Genomic DNA, 25,320 nt, shown 5'->3' with positions numbered 1-25,320 from the left:
GAGAAAAAACCACCAAAAACCCCAAATTTTATCGAGAGTGACAAATCTACCCTAAAAAAAAAATTGTAACACAAAAACCCCCAAATTTTATCAACCGTGATATATTTACTCTAAACTCTATGACATAAGGGCATTTTCAGCTTTTACTTTTAATTTTTTTTTCCCTTTTTCTCTTCTTCCTTTTCCCCCTTTTTTCTTCTACTCTCTTCCTTCCACTGGCCATGGTGAAGGGAAGTCGAACTCAGGCAAGGGCCGCCTTTGCTGGCGTCGAGCAAAGGCAGCCAGGTGAGGAATGCCCTCGCCCAACGTCGATAAGGGCTGCTCTCGCTGGCCTATGTGAGGGTTGCCCTCACCTGTGTCAAGCAAGGGCCACCCTCACCCACGCCAGGCAAGGCCAGCCTCGCTAGATCCAGGGAGGGTAGCCCTCACTTGAGGCTAGCTTCCCTCTACCATGAAGCGGAGGCAAGACAGAAAAAGAAAAAAAAATAAAAAGTAAAAAACAAAAAATGCCTTATAATTTGGAATAAATATATCACAATTAGCAAAGTTTAAATTTTTTTGTATCACAAAAAGAATTTAGGATAAATTTGCCATTTTTGGTCAAATTTGGGGTTTTTTTGCTTAATTATTTGTATTGTACCTATCAATAATTGTTATTGCGTAAATAGTAAATTTGCTTTGATTTCATCCATACGATGCGTAGGAATTTTCGAGATTGAGTAAATGTTATTAAAAAGTGATAATTACTTTAAAGAAAATGATTGGTTAATTGTATCAATTTTTTTTTAAGTCCTCATTAGACTCAATTATGATGAAAATTAAACTATAAGACATTTGACAAGGTCGGAGAATCTACCATATCGAATCATTAGTCAAAATGATTTATAAATTTTCATGCAATAATATATTGAATTGAAATACAAAACCCAAGTATTACTCGAGTAAGTACACTGTGTTTATTTTTGAGAAAAATGGTTGATTTATAATTTATTTGCAGAGTTTCAATAGGCTTAAATTCACGGAATATTCTTTTTACCTATCAATTATATATTTGTATGTTTGAATTTTAGTATTATAATCAGATCCCACCTCGGACTTACGTCGTGTGTGAAGCTCTCCGTTCATTTATTCCACTTGTAACACATTTGTCCATGAAAGGAAGAATAGCACGTCGCAAATTCTCTTATATATTGAAATGAAATTTGGATCTCACGTAGTCATGCAATAATTTTTTTTTTTTTTTTTTTTTTTTAAGAAATGAAATTTGGTCCCACCTCGGACTTACGTCGCGCGTGTGAAGCTCTCCGTTCATTTATTCCACGCGTAACACATTTGTCCATGAAAGGAAGAATAGCACGTCGCAAATTCTCTTATATATTGAAATGAAATTTGAATCACCGATATGATGCACGTAGTCATGCAATAATTCGTTTTTTTTTTTTTTTTAGACAGAAAGAACCAACTTACAAGCGACAATCACGCCGTAAACCCTTCAGTGACGTTAGCATAGGATCCACCATTACGGCTTCACTCTTAATACACTCAACGTTTCCTATCAGCTCCCTTACGTTACAAGGGCTTCGAACCTCTTAACTTTTACGCAAAGGGTCACTAGCAGAACCACCACGGCCAGTGGTAATCATGCAATAATTCGTTATTCCAGCACATAGACGAAAACTTTATGAGCAGTCGCGGGCTCGGGGGCAGGGGCACTGGGGCAGTGAGTGCTCCCCACCCGCCATGTCGCGGGCCCCACCCTCCCACTCGTTATTAGTCAGTTCATCTTCCAGTCTCCGTCCGTGCGTTTCGGGCGTCGGGTCGGGAACGGCACCGCGTAGGAGCTCCCAAGGGTCGGACCTCCTTCGACCGAACGCCTCTGTTTTTCCAGCATCACTTTCACACGCGCCGCCCCGAGCAAAGCCAAGAGCGACCGGCAGCAGATAGAGAGAAGAGGAAAGATCGCGTCGTTCCCCCCGGTTCTTCTCTCATTCCCACGCGTTCCAGTCAATATCTGCCCGGGGCCCATCCTCGGGGTGCCTCCGATTTCAACCCGCAACCTGGCCCTGCTTTTAACTCCACCAAAAACAGAGGAAGGGAGGGAGAGAGCCGAGAGCCAGCAAGAACTCCCCATCCCTCCGTCCGTCCGTCCGTCCCCCCTCTTCTCTCGTTCTGCATGCCCCTGGATAAGTTCCTCCAATTCCCAGAAGCATTCTCTCCCTAAGCTGAGCTCCTGTAACTAGGAATAGCTTTGTCGTTCCTGGCGTCCGATGTCTCTTCCTTCTCCCGCTTCCGTTCCTCTCGTTGTTTTCTCGGTGCTCTTCTTCGCGGCCCTCTGTCTCTGTGATCCGAGGGCCAACGAAGCGGCCCTCATATGCAGCAACCGGACCACTCCCCAGCCCGACCGCCGGGCCTTCGCCTCCAGCATCGCGGGGGCGATGGACGCCGTGTCCCCTCAGATCAACGCCCGCCAATACGCGTCGGCCGTGGGCGGAGCGGGCAACAACACCGTGTACGCGTTCGCGGAGTGCATGGAGGACCTCGACCGGATCGACTGCGACCTCTGCGTCGCTCGGGCGAAGGTCCAGATCCTCCGTTGCTTGCCCTTTCAGTGGGGCACTCGCGGCGGTCGTCTCTTCTATGACGGTTGTTATCTCAGGTACTACTCTTTTTGTTCTCGCGGCGGCGGGCTCGGAAACTTTAAAAAGGACGGTGAGATGATTGTGGTAATTGCTGAAGTCTTTGCTCTGGATGATTCGATAGGTACGATGATTACAATTTCTTCAACGAGAGTTTGAGTCCCCAAGATACGACGGTGTGTGGCACGGGAGATTTTGGAGGGAACCAGGCGATGTTCATGAACAATGTCGTGGAGTTAGGGAGGAATTTGAGTTTGCAAGCGCCCATCAATGGCGGGTTCTCGGTGGGGTCTGTGATTCGTGGGAATGTGTTGGTTTACGGGTTGGCTCAGTGCTGGAAATTAGTGAACGGGAGCGAATGCCAGAACTGTCTTAACAATACGGCTGTGAGGATTGACTCGTGTCCCCCCAAAAAGGAAGGGAGGGGCTTGAATGCCGGATGTTACTTCATGTATTCGACGGAGAAGTTTTACTACAACAACACCGAACCATTTCAAAGAGATGAAGGTGAGTTCTGGTATAAGATATCAGAAGTATAAAGAAATTAGAAAGGATGGCCGAATTGTAGTTCTTACCAAGAGTTCGGAGTTCATTTGCATAGTTGGTCTTTCTGCTCGGTGATCCCTAGATTGTTGACTGAATTATATAATCCTTGGTTGCGTAGCATATCTTCCCTTGAATTTGTTTAAGATGTTGATTTGAGTGAGTTGCCTGTAATGCTTGCCAGGAGAGCGACGGTTGATTATTCTGGCTGCGGTATCTTCTACCTTGGCTCTGCTACTAATTATTGCATTAGCTGCTTTCCTCATTAGGAGGAAACTTGTCAGGAAGACTAGAGGTAAATGGCATTTGATGTAGCTGTTACATATTGAACGATCTTCTCAGCATGATATATTATCTTACCCTGCTCTGCCTTCTGCTTCAGAAAAGAAGCAGTTGGGACTTCTGGTGGACGTAGTGAACAATTCCAAGCGGAACTTTTCCTATGAATTGCTTGAGAAGGCTACTAGTTATTTTCACCAATCCAGTAAGCTTGGACAAGGAGGGTCCGGCTCAGTTTATAAGGTTAGCCTTCCTCAATTCCTGTTCAGAGTTGGCATGTCACTCGTCATGCTAACAGATAAATTTTTATTTCTCTGTATAGGGAATTTTGCCCGATGGAAAGCCTGTTGCCATCAAAAGGCTGGTATTTAACACGACGCAGTGGGTCGATCATTTCTTCAATGAAGTAAACTTGATCAGCGACATTGATCATAAAAATCTAGTCAAACTGTTGGGGTGCAGCATCACCGGTCCTGAGAGCCTTCTTGTTTATGAATACATCCCCAACCTAAGTCTTCATGATCACCTTTTTGGTTTGTGGCCTCATCTCTGAATATTTGAGTTAGAGCTTTTCTTTTTCTTATTCCTAACTAATTGAAATGATGAACATCCAATTTGATCCAGCGAAAAAGAACGTTCCACCACTAAGTTGGGAGACAAGGTGTAAGATCATCTTGGGTACGGCGGAGGGCCTGGCCTATCTTCATGAAGAGTCGAACTTAAGAATCATACACAGAGACATTAAATTAACCAATGTTTTGCTGGACAAAGACTTCACGCCCAAGATTGCTGATTTTGGACTAGCTAGGTTATTTCAGAAGATGCGACTCATATCAGCACTGGTGTCGCTGGTACATTGTATGTCATGTTTCCTTTATCCCAATTTCACTTGCCTTTGGGTAGTGCCTGATTAGACATTTATGGGCGTCAAAACACTAGCTTTAGACCGTGAATTAGTTGAGTTTAGTTTAACTACATCATGTTTCTGCTGTGTGATGACGAGAAAGTGAAGAGGGAAACAGTTAAAAGCACGGAAAAATTCCTGAGGCGATAGGGTAGCATTGACTGATTGTTGGAAGCTGGTGAACCACAGATTTGTTCAGATGCTTACTCAAGATGGATGCATATTTCTAATTTACTTGAACCCTTATATAAATCGAATTTGATTTTTGTAGGGGCTACTTGGCTCCAGAGTATGTTGTTCGTGGCAAATTGACTGATAAGGTAGATGTCTACAGCTATGGCGTTCTCATGATGCAAGTACTCTCTGGAAAGAAGAATTATACCTTCTCCGAGAGTTCCTGTTCCATCTTACAAATGGTAAAGTTATCTTTTCAACCATCACTCAAACAAATTCCCGTTATTAGATTAGAAACTTATGTGAGAACCTGACACTTTGTCTTGTAGGTGTGGAATCAGTATGGATCGGGTAGGCTGTTTGAAGCCATAGATCCAATTCTAGAGGGGCAATTTCAAGAGGAGGAGGTGTCTAGGTTACTTCAAATTGGTCTGCTGTGCGTGCAAGCCTCTGCAGAATTGCGGCCATCAATGTCAGTGGTCGTGAAGATGCTGAAAGAAAGCTCTGAATTACCTACACCAACACAACCGCCGTTCCTCAATTCTAGTCGAAGCACAGAATGCAGTAGGCACATGAGCGAACCTAATAGTTCTTGCCACTTGTCAGACACCCAGTCTACTGGCAATGCAACGATGACCGAGAGCTGGATCGAGCCTAGATAACATTTCGTTTCTGATGCATCTCTGGCTCTGTCTTTCCGAACTATGTTGGCAAAGCTTCTCCCGGTGGTCACGTGCCGACTCAAGTTATGAAATGGATAATTGACTTATGGAGGTTCTGGCGAGGTAATATACGAACTTCATGTCACGTTACCTGATTCATTCAGATGCCACTAGCAGTTTGAGGATGTTACCGTACACATTCTCGTCACAATACCAAATAGATCTATTTCCCCCCGCCATATAACTCTAACGGTGGAGCTTCCTCTTAGGACTGGTAATTGGTGTTAACATATCATAATCATGTTTGTAATTCGTGTCAGCATATAAAGTTGGCTAAATCATATTATGTATTCAAGTTTTCTCTTTATAAGTCATGTTTTATGCCATGTTGTGTAAATGGGTCTTGTCCGACATTGCTAACCCTATTCATCTTCTTGTTTAATACATCAGAAAGATTTCCTTAATCTCTCGCACGTGATGATTTCAGGTCACTGGGGTTGATCAACGGAATGACCGGAGCAAGGGGCAACGTCGGAGCCGTCCTGACCCAAGTCATATTCTTCCAGGGATCGAGGTACTCGAAGGAGACGGGAATAACCCTGATGGGCATCATGATCATATGCTGCACCCTCCCGATCGCCTTAATATACTTCCCGCAGTGGGGCGGCATGTTCTGCGGCCCCCCGGCAGGGAAGAGCGGGACCGAGGAGGACTACTACTTGTTGGAGTGGAGCACCAAGGAGCAGGAGAGCGGCTTCCATCAGGCGAGCGCGAAGTTTGCCGACAACAGCCGGAGGAAGAGGGGCCGGCGATTGGTGGCCGCCGCCTAGGAGCCCAGATGCTCTCGAGGAAGTCACCCTCGTCACTGCACATCTAGCTTTAGCGTTGTTACGCAGATTTTCAAGCACATAACTCTTGGTGATAATATCTAAGTAAATCTCCGAATTGCATGGCGTGAATTTGAAGCTAATCTGGGAATTCATATAACATGTCCATGTCTCCTGTGGTGAGGTTAGTTTATCGACATCGACATCAGTTCGCTAGATTTAACATCAACATTTTCTTCTATCGATATATTATTGTGCTTATGAATGGTTATCGATCAATAATATAATAGCAATGAATAATACATTAAAAAAAGATGTTGGGGATTTCATGAGAAGAATAATAGCGAATACATCCAGATAACAATTGTGTTTGTTTAGCAAAAAAAAAAAAGGGTGAATACCCTTTTAGTACACATGTAATAAATTTATCCCAAATATTTTTTTAACCATGAAAATTTTCAAACTAGTATACCCGTGACAAATTTATCCCGACTAACTATAAAAAACTCTAAACTGATACATTTATGATAAATTTACCCCCAAACTAATTTATTCAATCGCAAAAAACCTCAAATTAGTAAATTTGTGACAAATATACCATCCGCTAACTTAATAGTTTGACTGTAAAATTTAATAAAAACTAATAAAGGGTAAATTTGTCACAAGTATACTAATTTGGGGTAAATTTATCAAAGTATATAGGTTTGGGGTTTTTTTGAGGTCAAAAAAATAATTTTAGGTAAATTTGTCACAAGTGTACCAGTTTGGGGTTTTTTAATATATTAACCCAAAAAAATAAAATATATTTTATTTTGGATCTTTTATTGGAGAGAATAAGTTTACGATAATTGTTTTAATTGATAATAACAATAAATGTCTAAACATTTAGACGATAAAGGTTAGGAAATTATTTGTTGATTTTTTCCAACTAAATGCAACTATTGATGATTGAAGATGATGTAAACTTTTGTTATTAGATTTGTGAAGATTATATTCATAATCGCAACAAAAATTTTCTGACATGCTAATCCCGCCGAAATCTCATAGAAATGCAAGGCCAAATAGGCCCAAAAAACTTTTTGAGGTTTCACGGCCATAGGTATACCCAAAAATCCCATCTTCAATCTCGGAAAGCAAAGTACTCATTACTAACGTATCGGTTGAGCTAACTCCATTATAAACCATGAATCTACGTCCTAGATTTCAAATCCTACCAAAAAGAGCCGTGCGAAAGAATAATCCAAAATCAAATCATTTCTTTTCTTCATCGGTCTCACATTAAATTAGATCATGTCATAATGTTCAAACCCTTTTCATTTAATTTAACATATAAGCATGTGCATAGATTTCCTCAAAATAGAATACTGGGGCGAAGATGGCCCATTCAAACAATCTCAGTGACCACTCGACCATCCACATATGCTAAGAAGATAATGTTGACTTGACAGAAAATCTGCGGAATTAACACGTCTGTCACATAAAACAATAATCTTGTCCAGTTACATACCATATAATTGACTTTTTTGTGCTAGCTACACAAAAACTAGGATGGGCACCCACCTTAGGACCTTAGGTAGGCAAACCCCTGAAAATGTTTGTAACACCAAAAATAAGATTTTTTGTAATTTGAATTTTATCACCACACCCAGGTAGAAATAACAATTTGATCTATTTAGATTTATTATGATTCAGGATATTTATATAGGGTTTTGTTTTGGGGCCCAAAACCGGTTCTCAAACCGGTTCCCAAACCGGTCCGGTCGATCCGGTTCCCGGGTGGGTATTCCCTCGGAACCGGTTCCCGGACCGGTTTAAACAGGGTCTGAACTTTGGGAACCGGTTCCCGGACCGGTTTCAACCGGAACCGGTTCCCGACCCTGTTTTCCGGGTGGGCTGAACCGGGAACCGGGTTGACCCGGTCCGGTTGCACACCCCTAGCCGGAAGAGAATAATCCAAAGTACATTAAATTAGATCAAGTCATAATGCAAACCCTTTTCATTTAATTTAACATATAAGCATGTGCATAGATTGCAATCTACATATGCTATAGTTGACTTTGGTTACATACCATATAATTGACTTTTGCTACCAAAAAATGGGCAGCGGAACACCAAAAATAAGATTTTTGTAATTCAATTTTTGGTAGAAATAACAATTTGATCTATTTAGAGTTATTATGATTCAAGATATTTATATATCTATCTATTTAAATCTATTAGAAAAGTCCACTTTTGCACAGTAAGCCGAATTTCTTGTGAATGTTAATAAATAGTAAAATCTTTTCTCCTTTCTAGGAAAACTTTAAGAGAAAACAACAATTGAAGAAAAGCCTATAAATATATTTACATAATCCGTTAGACAGAAAAAATGAGTTTGACCAAAATAATATAATGTAAAAGAAAATATTGACGCTATGCATAAAGATATTAATAAATAAATAAAAAGGAGTATCCATACTCATTAATTGATGAGAAAAAACCACAAAAAACCCCAAATTTTATTGAGAGTGACAAATTTACCTAATTTTTTTTTTATACAAAAACCCCAAAATTTATCAACCGTGACATATTTACTCTAAACTTTATGACATAATGGCATTTTCGTCTTTTACTTTTATTTATTTTTTCCTTTTTCTCTTCTTCTTTTTTCCCCTTTTTTTCTTCTTCTCTCTTTCCTCCACTGACCATGGCGGGGGAAAACTAGACTCAAGCAAGGGCTGCCTTTGCCAATGTCGGGCAAGGGCAACCAGGTGAGGAATGCCCTTGCCCAATGTCGATAAGGGCTGCCCTTGTTGGCCTATGTGAGGGTTGCCCTCACCTGTGTCAAGCAAGGGCCACCCTCACCCACGCCAAGCAAGGTCGGCCTTGTTGGATCCAAGGAGGGTAGCCCTCGCTTGAGGCTAGCTTCCCTTTGCCATGGCCAGCAAAGGCAAGATAGAAGAAGAAGAAAAAGAAAAAGAAAATAAAAATTAAAAAGTAAAAAACAAAAAATACCTTGTAGTTTGGGATAATTATATCACAATTATTAAAGTTTAAAGTTTTTTGTATCACAAAAAAAGTTTAAGATAAATTTGTCATTTTTTGATAAAATTTGGGGTTTTTTCCCTTAATTATTTGTATTGTACCTATCAATAATTGTTACTGCATAAATAGTAAATTTGCTTTGATTTCATCCATATGACACATAGGAAATTTCAAGATTGAGTAAATGTTATTCAAAAGTGATAATTACTTTAAAGAAAATGATTGGTTAACTGTATCAATTTTTTTTAAAGTCCTCATTAGACTCAATTATGGTGAAAATTAAGCTATAAGACATTTGACAAGGTCGGAGAATCTACCATATTGAATCATTAGTCAAAATGATTATCATTATAAAATACAAAACCCAAGTATTACTCAAGTAAGTACACTGTGTTTGTTTTCACGAAAAATGGATGATTTATAATTTATTTACAGAGTTTCAATAGGCTTAAATTCAAGGAATATCCTTTTTACCTATTAACTATATATTTCTATGTTTGAATTTTAGTATTATAATTAGATCCCACCTGGGACTTACGTCGCGTGTGAAGCTCTCCGTTCATTTATTCCACGTGTATCCCATTTGTCCATGAAAGGAAGAATAACACGTCGCAAATTCTCATAATAGTGAAATGAAATTTGGACCACCGATACGATGCACGTAGTCATGCAACAATTTCTTGTTCCCCCCACGCCATGTCGCGGGCCCCACCCTCCCGCTCGTTATTAGTCAGTTCATCGTCCAGTCTCCGTCCATGAGTTTCAGATGTCGGGAACGGCACCGCGTAGGAGCTCCCTCCCAAAGGTCAAACCTCCTTCGACCGAACGCCTCTGTTTTTCCAGCGTCACTTTCACACGCACCGCCCCGAGCAAAGCCAAAAGCGGCAGGCGGCAGATGGAGAAGAGGAAAGATCGCGTAGTATCTTCTTCCCCCGGTTCTTCTCTCGTTCCCACTCGTTCCAGTCAATATCTGCCCGGGGCCCATCCTCGGGATGCCTCCATTTTCAACCCGCAAGCTGGCCCCAGCTCCAACTCCAGCAAAAACAGGGGAAGGGAGGGAGAGACAGTTGAGAGCCGGCAAGAACCCACCATCCATCCATCCATCCATCTCTCTCGTTCTGCATGCCCCTGGATAAGTTCCTCCAATGCCCAGAAGCATTCCCTCGCTAAGCTGAGCTCCTGTGACTACGAATAGCTTTGTCGTTCCTGGCGTCCGATGCACTCTCTTCCCTCTCCCGCTTCCGTTCCTCTCCTTGTTTTCTCGGCGCTCTTCTTCGCGGCCCTCTGTCTCTGTGATCCGAGGGCCAACGAAGTGGACCTCATATGCAGCAACCGGACCACTCCCCTGCCCGACCGCAGGGCCTTCGCCACCAGCTTCGCGGAGGCGATGGACGCCGTGTCCCCTCAGATCAACCGTCAGCAATACGCGTCGGCCGTGGGCAGAGCGGGCAACAACACCGTGTACGCGTTCGCGGAGTGCATGGAGGACCTCGACCGGATCGACTGCGACCTCTGCATCGCTCGGGCGAAGGTCCAGATCCTCCGTTGCTCGGCCTTACAACAGGGCACTCGCGGCGGTCGTCTCTTCTATGACGGCTGTTATCTCAGGTACTACTCTTTGTGTTCTCGCGGCGGCGGGCTCGGAAACTTTAAAAAGGACGGTGAGATGTCAGTGGTAATAGCTGAAGTTTTTGCTCTGGATGATTCGATAGGTACGATGATTACTATTTCTTCAACGAGAGTTTGAGTCCCCAAGATACGACAGTGTGTGGCACGGAAGATTTTGGAGGGAACCAGACGATGTTCATGAACAATGTCGTGGAGTTAGGGAGGAATTTGAGTTTGCAAGCGCCCATCAATGGCGGGTTCTCTGTGGGGTCTGTGATTCGTGGGAATGTGTCGGTTTACGGGTTGGCTCAGTGCTGGAAATTAGTGAACGGGAGCGAATGCCAGAACTGTCTTAACAATACGGCTGTGAGGATCGACTCGTGTCCCCCCAAAAAGGAAGGAAGGGGCTTGAATGCCGGTTGTTACTTCATGTATTCGACGGAGAAGTTTTACTACAACAACACCAAACCATTTCAAATAAATGAAGGTGAGTTCTGGTATAAGATATCAGAAGTATAAAGAAATTAGAAAGGATGGCCGAATTGTAGTTCTTATCAAGAGTTCGGAGTTCGTTTGCACAGTTGGTCTTTCTGCTTGGTGATCCCTAGATTGTTGACTGAATTATATAATCCTTGGTTGCGTAACATATTTTCCCTTGAATTTGCTTGAGATGTTGATTTGAGTGAGTTGCCTGTAATGCTTGCCAGGAGAGCAACGGTTGATTATTCTGGCTGCAGTATCTTCTACGTTGGCTCTGCTACTAATTATTGCATTAGCTGCTTTCCTCATTAGGATGAAACTTGTCAGGAAGACTAGAGGTAAATGGCATTTGATGTAGCTGTTACATATTGAGCGATCTTCTTAGCATGATATATTATCTTACCCTGCTCTGTCTTCTGCTTCAGAAAAGAAGCAGTTGGGACTTCTGGTGGACGTAGTGAACAATTCCAAGCGTAACTTTTCCTATGAATTGCTTGAGAAGGCTACTAGTTATTTTCACCAATCCAGTAAGCTTGGACAAGGAGGGTCCGGCTCAGTTTATAAGGTTAGCCTTCCCCATTTCCTGTTCAGAGTAGGCATGTCACTCATCATGCTAACAGATAAATTTTTATTTCTCTGTATAGGGAATTTTGCCTGATGGAAAGCCTGTTGCCATCAAAAGGCTGGTATTTAACACGACGCAGTGGGTCGATCATTTCTTCAATGAAGTAAACTTGATCAGCGACATTGATCATAAAAATCTAGTCAAACTGTTGGGGTGCAGCATCACCGGTCCTGAGAGCCTTCTTGTTTATGAATACATCCCCAACCTAAGTCTTCATGATCACCTTTTTGGTTTGTGGCCTCATCTCTGAATATTTGAGTTAGAGCTTTTCTTTTTCTTATTCCTAACTAATTGAAATGATGAACACCCAATTCAATGCAGCGAAAAAGAACATTCCACCACTAAGTTGGGAGACAAGGTGTAAGATCATCTTGGGTACTGCGGAGGGCCTGGCCTATCTTCATGAAGAGTCAAACTTAAGAATCATACATAGAGACATTAAATTAACCAATGTTTTGCTGGACAAAGACTTCACGCCCAAGATTGCTGATTTTGGACTAGCTAGGTTATTTCCAGAAGATGCGACTCATATCAGCACTGGTGTCGCTGGTACATTGTATGTCACGTTTCCTTTATCCCAATTTCACTTGCCTTTGGGTAGTGCCTGATTAGACATTTATGGGCGTCAAAACACTAGCTTTAGACCGTGAATTAGGTGAGTTTAGTTTAACTACATCATGTTTCTGCTGTGTGATGATGAGAAAGTGAAGAGGGAAACAATCAAAAGCACAGAAAAATTCCTGAGGTGATAGGGTAGCATTGACTGATTGTTGGAAGCTGGTGAACCACAGATTTGTTCAGATGCTTACTCATGATGGATGCATATTTCTAATTTACTTGAACCCTTATTGTAGTTCGAATTTGATTTTTGTAGGGGCTACATGGCTCCAGAGTATGTTGTTCGCGGCAAATTGACTGAAAAGGTAGATGTCTACAGCTATGGCGTTCTCATGATGGAAGTACTCTCTGGAAAGAAGAATTATTCCTTCTCCGAGAGTTCCTGTTCCATCTTACAAACGGTAAAGTTATCTTTTCAACCATCACTCAAACAAATTCCTGTTATTAGTTTAGAAACTTATGTGAGAACCTGACACTTTGTCTTGTAGGTGTGGAATCTGTTTGGATCGGGTAGGCTGTGTGAAGCCATAGATCCAATTCTAGAGGGGCAATTTCAAGAGCAGGAGGTGTCTAGGTTACTTCAAATTGGTCTACTGTGCGTGCAAGCCTCTGCAGAATTGCGGCCATCAATGTCAGTGGTTGTGAAGATGCTGAAAGAAAGCTCTGAATTACCTACACCAACACAACCGCCATTCCTCAATTCTAGTCGAAGCACGGAATGCAGTAGGCACATGTTTAGCGAACCTAATAGTTCTCGCCAAGAGTCAGACACCCAGTCTCCTGGCAATGCAGCGACGACTGAGAGCTGGGTCAAGCCTAGATAACATTTCGTTTCTGATGCATCTCTGGCTCTGTCTTTCCGAATTATGTTGGCAAAGCTTCTCCCGGTGGTCACATGCCGACTCAAGTTATGAAATGGATAATTGACTTATGGAGGTTCTGGCAACGTAATATACGAACTTCATGTCACGTTCCCTGATTCATTCGGATGCCACTAGCAGTTTGAGGATCTCACCGTACACATTCTGAAATTCCTGAGCCTCGTTTAGTCATTAGGAGTCTTTTCAATGCTTCAGCGTTGATGAGTGGAACTCCACGAGTAGATTATATATGTTCAGGGAGTCACTTGTTTATTATCGCCACTTGTAAAGAGTTATTACATATATTTAGCTCTCACACCGATTCTCAACAGCTCATTCTTGTTATAATTAAACATACTTGTACATTACACGATCCTTTGTATTCCATTCCTATTGTATCTAATGCTGATGCAAAATATGATTATGAGTTCTCGTTATCTGCACTATTTGATGGAGCCCTCAGAGAAGGAAACGCGCATTTCAGTTTCTGCATCGTGAATCTCGTTTCTATCCGCAAAAATGGTCACAAATTGAGCCTCCTTTCACCTCTCCTTTTCCTTTAAGATTTTGAGAGCGTTAACTTGGAAGTAACCTCTAGCGACGCCAGTTTATATTATTTTGTCATGACTTGGGCGATGATGACCAGCGCAGTGACGATTCTGGGTGATGATGACTTGAGCGATGACGATAAGCAGAGTTGTTACATCCTGGTAAATATTGAAAAATGCCTTGTCTGTCCGGACCTTTGCCATCATCCAACGAGCCTTCGGGGCCGTTGTCTCTACTCGCTTTGAAAGATTTCCCAGCACGAAAAGTTTGACTACCATTGTCCTGAAGTGGCTTGCTTCTTTGCTGATGATGGTTGGGAGGACAGCTACCAAACCAACATTTTTTGTCATTTCTACCCGTTAAAGTATGGTTTTACACCCAACAACAATTGACGAGCCAACAACATATGAATAGACAGAAAACAACTGAGCAAAGGAGAGATTGTCTTCTGACCAAAAAAAAAGGAGAGATTGTCTTAACTAATTAGAAGGTCGTGGATTCTTCTTGCTTTAAAATATCCACTGAGAAAATGAAAAGAACTCGTGGAGTGGATAGCCAACTTTTGCCAATCGGTGCATTTCTGATTATAGCTTAAAGTTTGCTTTTTGTATTGCACCCACCAATCTTGGGCCAAAAAGGGAAAATGGGAGTTAGAGCAATTTAAGCCGTGTTTGATAACCAATCAATTCTTGACTATTTATATTTTTTTGCTCCTAAAAAAAATAAAAGAAAACAATAGAAATTCGTGAACAAAATAACATAAATTCGTTTGATATTGTTAATTAATTTTTTTTCCCAAGGAATACTTTTGGAACAAAATAAAAAGTAGAAAAAATGTTAATTCTTTGTTCCCTAAAATAATTCTTGGAATCAAGTCATTTTATTTTATTTTCTTCTTCTTCTTCTTCCTCTAACTAGTGGCTGAGTTCGATGATGGCTAGTGACCAGCTAGAGACAAGGTTTGGCAACCTCGCCACAAGCCAGCGAGATTGCCGATCATTCTTAGCGCCCAGTGACCGGCTAGAGAAAAAAGAAGAGAGGATAAAAAGAAAAGTCTCAAAAAGTTATTAAAAATTAAAAAAATCCTACATCCAAAAAAATAAAAATAAAAAAACTAAGGGTCGAACTAATTGTATCCTTGTTCTATTTTTATTTTGGAAACAAAAAAAATTTGTAGTTACTTAATATATTTGAATGCTCAGAAACTTGTGCAGGAATAGAATTAAAAAAAATCCCGAAAATAAAATGGTTATTAAAGGCACCATTAGTGATTCTTGAAGATTTTGACAAGGAGATTGAGTCCCTTCCATTTGAGAATAGTGGCTGTTTAGAGTCTGCATGATAATATTTTTGTTTCTTTCAATTTTTGTTCTTTTGTTTCTCGGAACAAAAAAATAATAGAAATCCGTTTGGTAAAAATTTTGTTCTTGAGAACAATTTCTATATTTTTTTGTTCCCGAAACAATTTTGGAATAGAAACAAAAAAAAAAATAAAAAGGTAGCTTTTTATTCCCGGAACAATTTTTAGAAATAAGCCTTTTTTTTTTTGTTTCTCTCTTCTTTGCGGCCACCTCCAACCGCTCGGAGCCACCGCCGATCGCGCCGACGACCACCGCCGCCATCGACCGATCAGGGCCACCATGGCCGCCATCGTCGCCGCCGGCCCGGGAGGGGGGCCGATGGGGCGTGTAGCGGCGGTCGGCGGTGATGGTCGGCGATCGGGCATCGTGCGGCGTGGCTGGCAACAACAGGTAGCGGTAGCGAGCAATCGGTGGTCAATAATCGGTGAGCAAGAATAAAAAGCGAATAAATACAAAAAAAAAAAAAAAAAAAAACTGTTTCATACCAAACGCATTTCTATTCTTTTTCTATTTTTGGAGTAGAAATTTTGTGTAGTTACCAAACACCTTATTTTACTCAGAAATTGTTCTCCGAAATAAAAATAGAAAAAAAAAATATTTCTGAAAAAAAAAACAAAAAAAAAACTCTTCCCCAACCAAGAAACTTGTCATGCGTAGCCTTAATGATGAAAGGCTCTGTTACTGATCTTATAACGGGAGAGGAGTGAAAATGAGAGTTCAGCAAGATGAAACTAAGAGGAGAGGCGATAATTACGTAGCCTGATCGGATTGATTCGTGCGTACCTAGAACTCAAGATCGGTACCTGCATCTGCCATCGTGAAAGTCTTAAGCAAGTAGCCTCTGGAAATGGAATTTCTGTTACTTTCTTCTGATGCCAAGATCCGATTATATAGTTTCGCGATCGGAAAAATGAGGATTACAGTTCAGAGCAAAGACGCCTGCGATGAGGATGTCCGAGTGGATCTACTGATGCAAGGGGAAAGAACGAAAAGTACAACGTTAAGGACGCAGAATATATGGTGCACTTGTCGGTAACATTCGGCTTTGACATCAAATGTCCCTTAACCTTTACTAAGCTTGAAAACGCTTCAAAAGTCCCTACTTACGTAAATGTGATCGGCCTAGAGGAATCCACGTTCATCGTTTATTGTCAGAAGCTAATCCAATCGGTCTCTTGATGGATCTAGCAAGTACATTCAAGGGGGGTTTCGTCATCCATCGGAACTAAGTGTAATATATTAGAAAGATCAATGAAGCTTTTTGGCTTTTGATGAAGAAGAATGGATGTGATATATATCATACTTTCTCATATCAGCACTTCTCTCTCAGCCAATGGCTATATAAGGGTTGTAAGCAGTAATCAATATAAGCTTCTTCACTATCCCCTTTGTGCAGCCCGTAGAAATTCATCGAAGGCCTTGCCGGTCATGGGCTCGAGTCAGATGGGTATGGAAAGCTTCTGGCGGTATTCCTTTTATGGTTCTTAATAAGCACAAGGAAGGAGAAAGAGGCTATGCCTTACACCCCATGGACTCGAGTCAGATGGGTATGGAAAGCTTCTGGCGGTATTCCTTTTATGGTTCTTAGTAAGCATAGAGAAGGAGAAAGAGGTTATGCCTTATACCAGCCGACGCCTCACAAACCGGCAAGTTGAAGGACAACAAATGGCTCGGTTAGGATTCTTCATGGCCATCTTGGTTTTCTAGTTTTTTTTTTTTTTCCTCTCTATGTATTAAACTATCATATCTGAATGAAATAAAAATGGTGTTTTCAACATGAAACGTCACCGAGATTCATCGAGCTAGACATACAGATCCATGGCCCTGGCAGCTCTTTGCTCATCAGTATCAGCAGAACAAGCAGATAACATGCGCGAGAAACAAGCAGACAATTCATTCATCTTGATTTTGTTTTCTCCAGCAAAAGGAGGTCACACGCTCAGTTTCTCTCACCTTTTACATTATGCAAGCAAAGAAAGATATCAACAGCATTAATTGCACTTCACAGGCTACAACTTGACAATGGAAAAGCATATCATACAAAATACTGTCATCTAGGACCAGAAAGCTCCATCGCTTCCACAAGTGAATATTCTTCTATGTAATCTGCATATCTACGAGGAGGACTTGAACCGGATAGGCACCGTGGTGTCTCAGCCCTTTGGGCGGCATCTTGGTTATCGGCCAAGCCATCATCCTCAAACATCTTTAGTACCTCAGACATTTTTGGGCGCTGCAGGGGATTGACTTTTGTACATAACAAAGCAACTTTAACCATTACTTCTAACTCCAGCCGGTTGAAATTATCCTGCAAATTCTTATCTACCATTTGGTTCAGTTTTCCATCCTCATAGAGCTTAATTACCTGCAAATAAATATCAGAAAGATGCAGGAGCAATAAGGCAACTGCTCCATGAAACATAGAATACAAAGTACAAGAAATGAGAAGATACCGAATCACCAGAGAGAGAGAGAGAGTACCCAATCAAGCATGACGCCTTTTTGATTGGGTATGCGTCCGAAATCCAGGGCTCTCTGACCGGTAATCAGTTCGAGGAGCAAAATACCATACCCAAATACATCTGTTTTTTCTGATGACTGACCGGTTGATAAGTACTCTGGCGCGATGTGGCCGACTGTACCACGCACTGCAGTGGTGACGTGGGAATCTTTGTGATCCAAAAGTTTTGCCAGCCCAAAATCCCCCACAATAGCCTCAAAATCTTCATCCAGCAAGATGTTTGCCGCTTTTACATCCCTGTGAATAATTTTGGGCTCACATTGCTCATGCAAATATAGCAGCCCCCTCGCCGTACCTAAAGCTATCCTCCTTCGCCTCGACCAGTCAAGAGCTGGCTTCCCGTGAATGTGATCTAAATAGGCCAGCACAAACTTGCCAAATTATTCCAGAACAGTGCCATTTAGGAAAACTTTTACATTTGAAGGAGATGGGACACACAGACATAAAAGATAGTGAATCTACAGCGCCGAACACCAATCAAGGACAAAAAAAAATTGATGATTTAAAAATAATGTCCACAAAATAAAAACTAAATTCTTGTCATCAAGGTAGCTACTGACTCATGTAATTTTAGTTCTTAATGTCTTGATGACATCATAATGCATGGAATTGCAATTGGCGGGACTCAAGGACAGTTTGTAAGTATGAAAAAGAAGCGATTGACTGTTGTAGTCTACGTGTGCAACTCTAGTACACTCCAAGGACCATGTAGAGGACTGCAGGCACTTTAACAATGCAAAAATATGTTTGGCCTGCTAACAATGTAGACTCATCAATCATCATTAAATGGTTCAGCGCCCTATAAAGTTTCATGTAGTGAGCTTCTGCACAAGTCATTCCACAGAAATCAAAAAAATGCAACATCTAAAACCTATATCTTAAGGATGGTTTTGATATGTTTTCGGCTTTGAAGGGGGCTAAAAAAAATTAATATATGCACAAAATAAAATTAGCTGACCCCTTAAGCGAGATGCCACACTTCCGTTCGGCATGTAAGGGTAGACAAGGAGACGTTCATGTTCAGTAGAACAGAAGCCAGAAAGCCGGAGAAGATTGCGGTGTACAGCCAAGCTTATCATCTCAACTTCCGTTTGGAACTGGATTTCACCACCAGAGGTATAGTAGTCCTTCAGCCTTTTGACAGCCACCAGAGTCCCATCCTTTAAGCGTCCCTTGTATACAATTCCAAATCCACCTCTGCCTAATATATTCCTTGAGTTGAAATGATCAGTGGCAGCCCAAAGCTCCTTAAAAGGGTATCTTCTCAAGTGGCCCATGAATATCTCTGGGTCACAATGATCTGCAAGATAGAATATTAAAGCTGAGAATGCAGGGAAAACACGAGCATTAGCTAAGAGTTTAGCTAGACAAAGAACTTAGGATGATCTTGAATACAATGCAAAACACTGCAAAGAAATGTCGGAAGATAGCCTGTGAGTTTAAGAACTCTATGGCCGCTTTAATCTTGTCAGAATAAAAACTGACATAATACTAGTTTCGAAACACCATATCATATTATTTCACGACCCAAAGGATCCAGATTTATTCTCTGATAGAATATGCTGCCAATTGTCAGGTTTGCATATCCACCAACATATGTCCGATGGTGACTTGACATACAAGCATAACAAAGCTACCATACAACTGCAGCAACATTGCATACTTCTTGAGTTTGCACTACTGCAAGGAGAGGGAGGGGTGGGGTTGGACAAACCATTTGCGTCAAAGAAACTTTGTTGTCTGTGTTTATACCACCGCCGTACAAAAATCCCAACGAAGATGATGACAAAAAAAGCACTTCCAAAGCTTGTGCCAAAAGCAATTGCCACACGATGACTTCTTATTCCAGAGGCTGGTCGATCTAGCAAACCGCAAAAATCAGTAACTTATAACTTCATCAAGGCATATGATTTTCAGTTCTATTACAAAATCCAGGAAAAATAGCAGGAATACAGGAATTCGGTACCTTTCAGAGCATCTGGAGGAAGAGAAAGTGGCTCAGGAAGGACGGTATTACAATTAGCATCGCCCTTGTGTCCACAAATCAAAGGGTTACCAGTGATTCTGCTAGAAACAGAAAGTTCAAGTGGTGTAGTAATTGACAAACTCACAATTTGTATAGAGAGAATATGCATTTTCCAAGGGAAGTGCAGCTTACATGAAAGTCCTCGCTGATATATTTGGCAGAGGCCCACTTAAATTGTTGTACGAGAGGTCTCTACAAACCAAATTTAGAATGAATATCATTTTCACAGATGACGAAACGGAAATGAGATATCCATTATATACTGATGCAGAGCAAGGACATACAATAGGGTAAGGCCTTTAATGTTAGACAATGATTCAGGGCAGGGTCCACTGAGACTGTTATTGTTGAAGCGCCTGCTTCAGGCAAACAATGACGTAGAGTAGTTAGGGTCAGATCTTCCCATTTTTCATCTTTCATATAGAAGGGATTTTAGCTATCTGAACATGCAAAAAAGGTAGAAAGCTGCAATTGGGAAAACAAAGTATTAAAAGATTACAGATAATTCAGTTCCCTCAGAGAACCCAGAGAACTCGGTATTTCTCCACTGAACATATTGTTGGAAAGATCAAGTGCTTGTAGCTTCTCCAGCATCCCAACAGAAGAAGGAATTGGACCTGAAATATCGTTGTTCTGCAGCAACCTGTGAATATAGAGCTTGGTGCAATAAGATTGAAACGCTTTCTCACAAATAATCAGAAATAAAACTCAGAAGCATGGAAGCTCCAAATAAGAGAGATCAGATAAGTTTTCTTTGTTACTGCATGAAGCATTTGTAATCAAGCACAACTTGCACTTGGAAACACAGTTCACAACAAAATTTGAGATTACGTATAAGCAGAAAGATCTATCAACTAACAGGCTTAGCTTTCAAAAACCTTACAACCAAATCACATCAACTTCACATGCACAAGAATTTGTAGTTTCAACTAATTATTCTAAAGATTATGATGGGCCCAACACGTGAACTTCATGAAAAAATTATGTCCTAGCTAATAGAAAATGCAACTTTTCCTGCCGATGCAAAGTTGATGTAGGTCATTTGGAAGGTTTCAAGGAGTTCGCTTTAGTTGAGAAACACTGGAAATTTAGCAACCACCAAAATGAGAAGGAAACAGCTTACACAGACTCCAAGTTAGTAAGATTCCCTATTGCCGGAGATAAGGTCCCGTGCAAGCTCTGACTAGGAAGTCCCCTGTTTAGATATAGAAGGGCCAGTACTCATGAACAAGCCATTCCGAGTTGAGAAAACGAACGATTTGTGATAGATTTTCAATGTGGTATTTAAGAAGCCTATAAGGGCAAGCACATCAAACAACAAACCGAGAGCTACTCACAGAGCAGACACAGAGCCATCTGGCGTGCATGTCACCATCCTCCATCCACAAGGATCTACAGAGGTCCTATCCCAGCTCTCCAGAACATTGTACGGGTCACGAAGCGCAGCTTTTATGGTCATTAAAGCCACAACTGTTCCAAATACAAATGGGCATGAATCGAGAGTTATTGCTGTGAATTTATGTTATTGACCTATCCTTTTCGGCTTCCAAGTGCATGCATTAAATAAAACGATATAGAGGAATCTTCTGAACTGAAGCAACGCCACCCGATGTTCACGGGGTGCTATACGGAAGGACTAGAAGTTCTCGAGGCCCCAGCACTACCGGAATTAATGAAAACTGGAATAGTAACATCCACTTCTAACTCCAATGGAGTTCAAACTCCATATCGGATTTACAATGACCCAACTGGAGAAGAATCTCAACACATGGCAGTTCCAAAACAAGGAAAAACTTTACATGCTGTACACCGAGAAACTAGAGCGGCATCTCCACAGATTTCCAAGAAAATTAACTACTTTTTTCTTACTGCAAGTAGGGAGGAGGGAGAGAGAGAGAGAAAGAGACTGACCTTCATAGTTTATACCAGAAGGAGAAAGAGTGGCAGAGGAACTCCCCAACCATGCCAAAACCAGCAAGCTCCATCCCCACGACACAGATTTCATCCTTTCCATTCTCCTCAACAGTACACAACACTTGCAGCTTTCAACATCTGGTTAAGTCCCGACACATGAAAAACCAAAAAAGAGCCATTTTTCACATGAATTGACCACTTCCTGGAAAAGGGTCTCTGGATGGAATCCTATCAAGCAAGACTCCTGCCACCCAACAAGAACTCCATCCTACTAAAGCCTGCTTCTTGAACTGCATCTTCAGGTGCCCAATTCACAGTGATGCGAATTCCCACTCGGGAACAGGCCAATGGCCCAATCTAAGTAACATGAATGGGATAAGCAGAGCCTGGGACAAAACGAACAGGTAAAAGGAAGGGGACTTTTGGTCGAGAAACAACCAAAGAACCGAGCTTGAAGTTCCGAGATCCTAGAGATCTGAGAATTCCCGTCGAGAATTCATACAATTCAGGCAACGCCCACGAAATCCAGCGCGAGTTTCACCCCAAGTTTTTTTAAACTATCTGTACTTGCTGGTTCCACACCAACCTCTACTTGCTCTGCTCCCCACCTCCCTCCCAAACCCACCTCCCTTATCTTCTTCTTCCTCTCCCCCTTTTGTTTTCACCATGCAAACGTGAGCCGGTACAAACAAAGGACGAGTTAAAAACAAAAAAACTCAGAGACCCACAGAATGGCAAAAGGCCAAGGGCCCTGAAAATGCCAAAGGCTGACACACAACAGTTACCCCCGGTTTCGAAAATCCCCGTGCTTATGCTTTCCAAAGTAAATAACCAAAGATGCCTTTTCCAAGTGACTGCGATTTTAGGGAGTGCGGAGAGCGCGGATGGGGGGATGGATCAAGAAAAGCAAAAAGTGCGAGAAAGGATGCAAGCTGTGTCGCTGGGAGACACTGAAGCATGCCCCCCTTCTCAGTCCACGTGCCTGTCTTGTCCTGGTCTCTGCTTCTCTCTGTTGGTTTTTCGGCCGGATTATATATATATATATTATCCCTGCGTACCAAAATGGTAAGAGCGATACTGTTAAATTTCTTCGCAGGTCGTGGCCCCACCGAGCAGCTAACAGGTCGTACTTAATTAATCAAAAGATTCATATAGTAAAAAATCTTAAATTAATACATTTTTTTTATAAAAGATACTTTTATTATAAATTTATCGTTAATTAATATCTGTTAAATTAGATTAATATCACTAAGAATTATAAATCGATATATGTATAACAAACGGATGGTAAAATCTCAAATTTGTATGCCCGTCAACCTGTCGGATGTCATTAAACTCGACAATTTGACAACAAAATTTAACTGAAACTAATAAAAAGTCTTCAAGAATTTGTAGTAAATTTATCACATGCAAACCAATTTAAGTTTTTTTTAGTATTTTGACTAAAGTGCTTTAAATATCCACCTAATTTATTTCATGAAAAATCAATGATTTGAAAAAAAATATATATATCCATAAATTATCATTAATTATTTAAAGAACTTATTAACTTATTATTTTAAGAGATAACAATAAATGAAGTTAGGAAAACATTTTTCAAATTATTGTTTTTTCGCGAAATAAATAAAACTTATTTTCATTAATATCGTCAAAACTCAATTATATGCTAGTAGACTGAATAGACTTAAGTGAATATGAATCCCACTTCATGTTAGTGGTGGACTTTAGGCGATCTGTCGTAGTCAAAGTTGCATCGGCCACTTTGCTTAGACCAAAGTTTTAGGTAGGTGTTTCTTCTTCTTCTTTTTTCTTTTTTTGTTGGGGTGGGGGCAATAATTAGGTAAGTTTCTTTTCTTTTTCCCTGTTGAAAGTTAATTTTCAATCCAATTGCAGATTTGATTATGACTTTCGTGAAATTATTGGGAAGCGATTTCTCTCCATAATCTTTTTGTTAAAGTCATCATCATACTGACCGTTTCTATATCTTGAAGCGATTTCTTTCCATACTCTTTTTGTCAGATGGGACTAATAATTATATAGACTATTATATCAATTTTACCTTAATAATAATTTATCATTTATATCAATCCAACGAGGCGGTGATTTTACATTTTATTTCTGAATTATTTCTTTTAAATGTCACAGAGAACATATCAGCATTTTCATTGATAATTCGGACATAAGGATCAATTTAGACAAGGATCTAGTTAAGGAGTATCTTGAGAGCACTTCCTAAAACACAGACAAGATGAGAAAATAATTTACTATTTAAAGTAATAATTACACATGACATTAGGCTATCAATGCATTGGAAACCACAAAGTTTCCTTAATTAGTTGATGAACAAGGGTTTTCGGTACACTCTTTAACAAAACTTTAAATATGTTATAGTGCTAAAGTGATAATAGGGAGAAGTTTTTACTCTTTCCTCTTTAGGGTTTTTATTAATACCTCTCATCTTCGCACAACATTTTCTTCAATCTCCATAGAGGTTTGAACTATATCTCTCTCTCCCATTGGTTTCTATCTTTTTGGTTGATTTAACTCTCTATTTTTTTTCCTTCCTTTTCTCCCGTTTTGTAGAGCTTTTCTCTTTTGATCTAATTTAAATCTATAAATTTCTCTTTTCCCTTTGGGGAGGTTTATATCTCGATCTAATTTAGATTTGTGATTTTTTATGTGTATAATTTCGGAATTTCACTTCTCTTGGATTTCGTTAGAGTAAGAGTTAAATTTTGAAAAAGATCGAGGTGTTTCATAAAGGTCTTGCTTTCATAGATGTTAGATCCATACTCATTTAGCCTTGTTACTAAACAACGATGGTATTAGGGACATCAAATTTAGACACATGTCACTGAAAATAAAGCCATAGCAACAATTGGAGATTTCGATGTGCGTGCTCATTACTGAAAATAGATTCAGCAATTCGTTGTTAATCTTATTTATATTTGCTTTTGAACGTGTGATCCATAACCTTACTTTAATGATTCATCTTGTTGTCTAGAACTTATTTTATTTTAAAGTGTTATGGGATTTGTCTTAGTTAGCAGTTGGACTGCATTGTTTTTTTCTCATATGTATGTGCAAATGAATGAAATGTTATCTTGACAAAATAAAACAAAAAAACAAAACCCTAAATAGAAAACCCAAGGCCAATGAGGTGAGGGCCGCAATGGCCTTGCCGAGTACAAGCAAGGGTTGCTGGCCCAAGGAATAAATAAATAAAGAAAATAAAAGAAAATTGAGAAAAAAAGAAGAAAAATTAGCAAAAATTATCTACAGTAGCACTAATCTTATCATATAGGATGAGCAATGTTGGCGATTTCAGTTCAAAATTGATCGAAAATAGTATATTAATAAATCATCAATAGAGTTAAGATTAAATCGATCAAATTATAAGGTTTAAGATTGAATTGTCCTCCGTATAATAGATTTATGGCTTTTTCTTTTTATAATTATGCCCTCCTATCAGCCTCCAGCATATGTCCCACTCCGGATCAAATGAGTCCTAGGAAAGGACTGTTTCGTTCGTCCTGTAATATCCAAAAGAGTCCACCTAAATAAAACTTAATCGGACACCAATCACCATCAAACTATCTTAAATTATTAATGACAGATCACGTCATGGGATAAACCAAACCGCGACCCCATTTTTTGTCGCCGCTGGCAAAGCTTGCAAGGCGTGGCAATCATGGTGATGGGCTGATAA

At 40.5% G+C, this 25,320-nt stretch overlaps 3 protein-coding genes across 9 annotated transcripts; 2 read left to right on the top strand and 1 right to left on the bottom strand.

The window, feature by feature from the left end:
• Window positions 1-1,812: 1,812 nt before the first annotated feature.
• Window positions 1,813-6,185, top strand: LOC104433518 (cysteine-rich receptor-like protein kinase 3). The gene is given in 10 exon segments (XM_018869092.2): window positions 1,813-2,656; window positions 2,761-3,143; window positions 3,364-3,474; window positions 3,562-3,701; window positions 3,781-3,991; window positions 4,083-4,271; window positions 4,274-4,316; window positions 4,634-4,778; window positions 4,866-5,321; window positions 5,686-6,185. Coding segments are annotated over 9 exon segments (1,944 nt in total). The 5' UTR covers window positions 1,813-2,267; the 3' UTR covers window positions 5,199-5,321; window positions 5,686-6,185.
• A 3,765-nt stretch (window positions 6,186-9,950) lies between these two features.
• LOC104433519 (cysteine-rich receptor-like protein kinase 3) lies at window positions 9,951-13,658 on the top strand. The gene is made up of 8 exons (XM_010046290.3): window positions 9,951-10,657; window positions 10,762-11,144; window positions 11,365-11,475; window positions 11,563-11,702; window positions 11,782-11,992; window positions 12,084-12,318; window positions 12,637-12,781; window positions 12,869-13,658. The coding sequence occupies exons 1-8, from the start codon at window positions 10,266-10,268 to the stop codon at window positions 13,202-13,204; spliced, it is 1,953 nt and encodes a 650-aa protein (XP_010044592.2). The 5' UTR covers window positions 9,951-10,265; the 3' UTR covers window positions 13,205-13,658.
• A 3,362-nt stretch (window positions 13,659-17,020) lies between these two features.
• Window positions 17,021-22,609, bottom strand: LOC104433520 (protein NSP-INTERACTING KINASE 3). 7 transcript variants are annotated; one of them, XM_039307335.1, is made up of 11 exons: window positions 21,609-22,609; window positions 21,035-21,167; window positions 20,821-20,892; window positions 20,197-20,340; window positions 19,982-20,056; window positions 19,830-19,889; window positions 19,638-19,738; window positions 19,386-19,532; window positions 18,630-18,971; window positions 17,632-18,023; window positions 17,021-17,515 (listed from the first exon to the last, which is right to left on the bottom strand). In XM_039307335.1, exons 1-11 carry the CDS (start codon window positions 21,709-21,711, stop codon window positions 17,201-17,203), a joined length of 1,884 nt encoding a protein of 627 aa, XP_039163269.1. In that variant the 5' UTR covers window positions 21,712-22,609; the 3' UTR covers window positions 17,021-17,200. The 7 variants fall into 7 exon arrangements, with proteins under 7 accessions (XP_039163269.1, XP_039163273.1, XP_039163271.1 ...); XM_039307339.1 differs by having other exon boundaries at window positions 19,386-19,523; XM_039307337.1 differs by having other exon boundaries at window positions 19,638-19,735.
• Window positions 22,610-25,320: the final 2,711 nt, after the last annotated feature.

Source organism: Eucalyptus grandis, chromosome 2 (genome assembly GCF_016545825.1).
Source record: "Eucalyptus grandis isolate ANBG69807.140 chromosome 2, ASM1654582v1, whole genome shotgun sequence".
NCBI lineage: Eukaryota > Viridiplantae > Streptophyta > Magnoliopsida > Myrtales > Myrtaceae > Eucalyptus > Eucalyptus grandis.
The sequence above is the reverse complement of the archived record's forward strand: the minus strand, read 5'-3'. Positions and strand labels throughout refer to the sequence as shown.

What these genes read in the sequence shown, in the direction of transcription:
- LOC104433519 (XM_010046290.3), top strand. Translation starts at nt 10,266, where the DNA reads ATGCACTCTCTTCCCTCTCCCGCTTCCGTTCCTCTCCTTGTTTTCTCG. An exon ending in ACCATTTCAAATAAATGAAG is followed by an intron (nt 11,145 to 11,364) that starts GTGAGTTCTGGT and finishes AATGCTTGCCAG; the next exon opens with GAGAGCAACGGTTGATTATT. An exon ending in GGTCCGGCTCAGTTTATAAG is followed by an intron (nt 11,703 to 11,781) that starts GTTAGCCTTCCC and finishes TTCTCTGTATAG; the next exon opens with GGAATTTTGCCTGATGGAAA.
- LOC104433520 (XM_039307335.1), bottom strand. Translation starts at nt 21,711, where the DNA reads ATGGAAAGGATGAAATCTGTGTCGTGGGGATGGAGCTTGCTGGTTTTG. An exon ending in GATGGCTCTGTGTCTGCTCT is followed by an intron (nt 20,893 to 21,034) that starts GTGAGTAGCTCT and finishes ATATCTAAACAG; the next exon opens with GGGACTTCCTAGTCAGAGCT. An exon ending in TCCTCCAGATGCTCTGAAAG is followed by an intron (nt 19,533 to 19,637) that starts GTACCGAATTCC and finishes GCGGTTTGCTAG; the next exon opens with ATCGACCAGCCTCTGGAATA.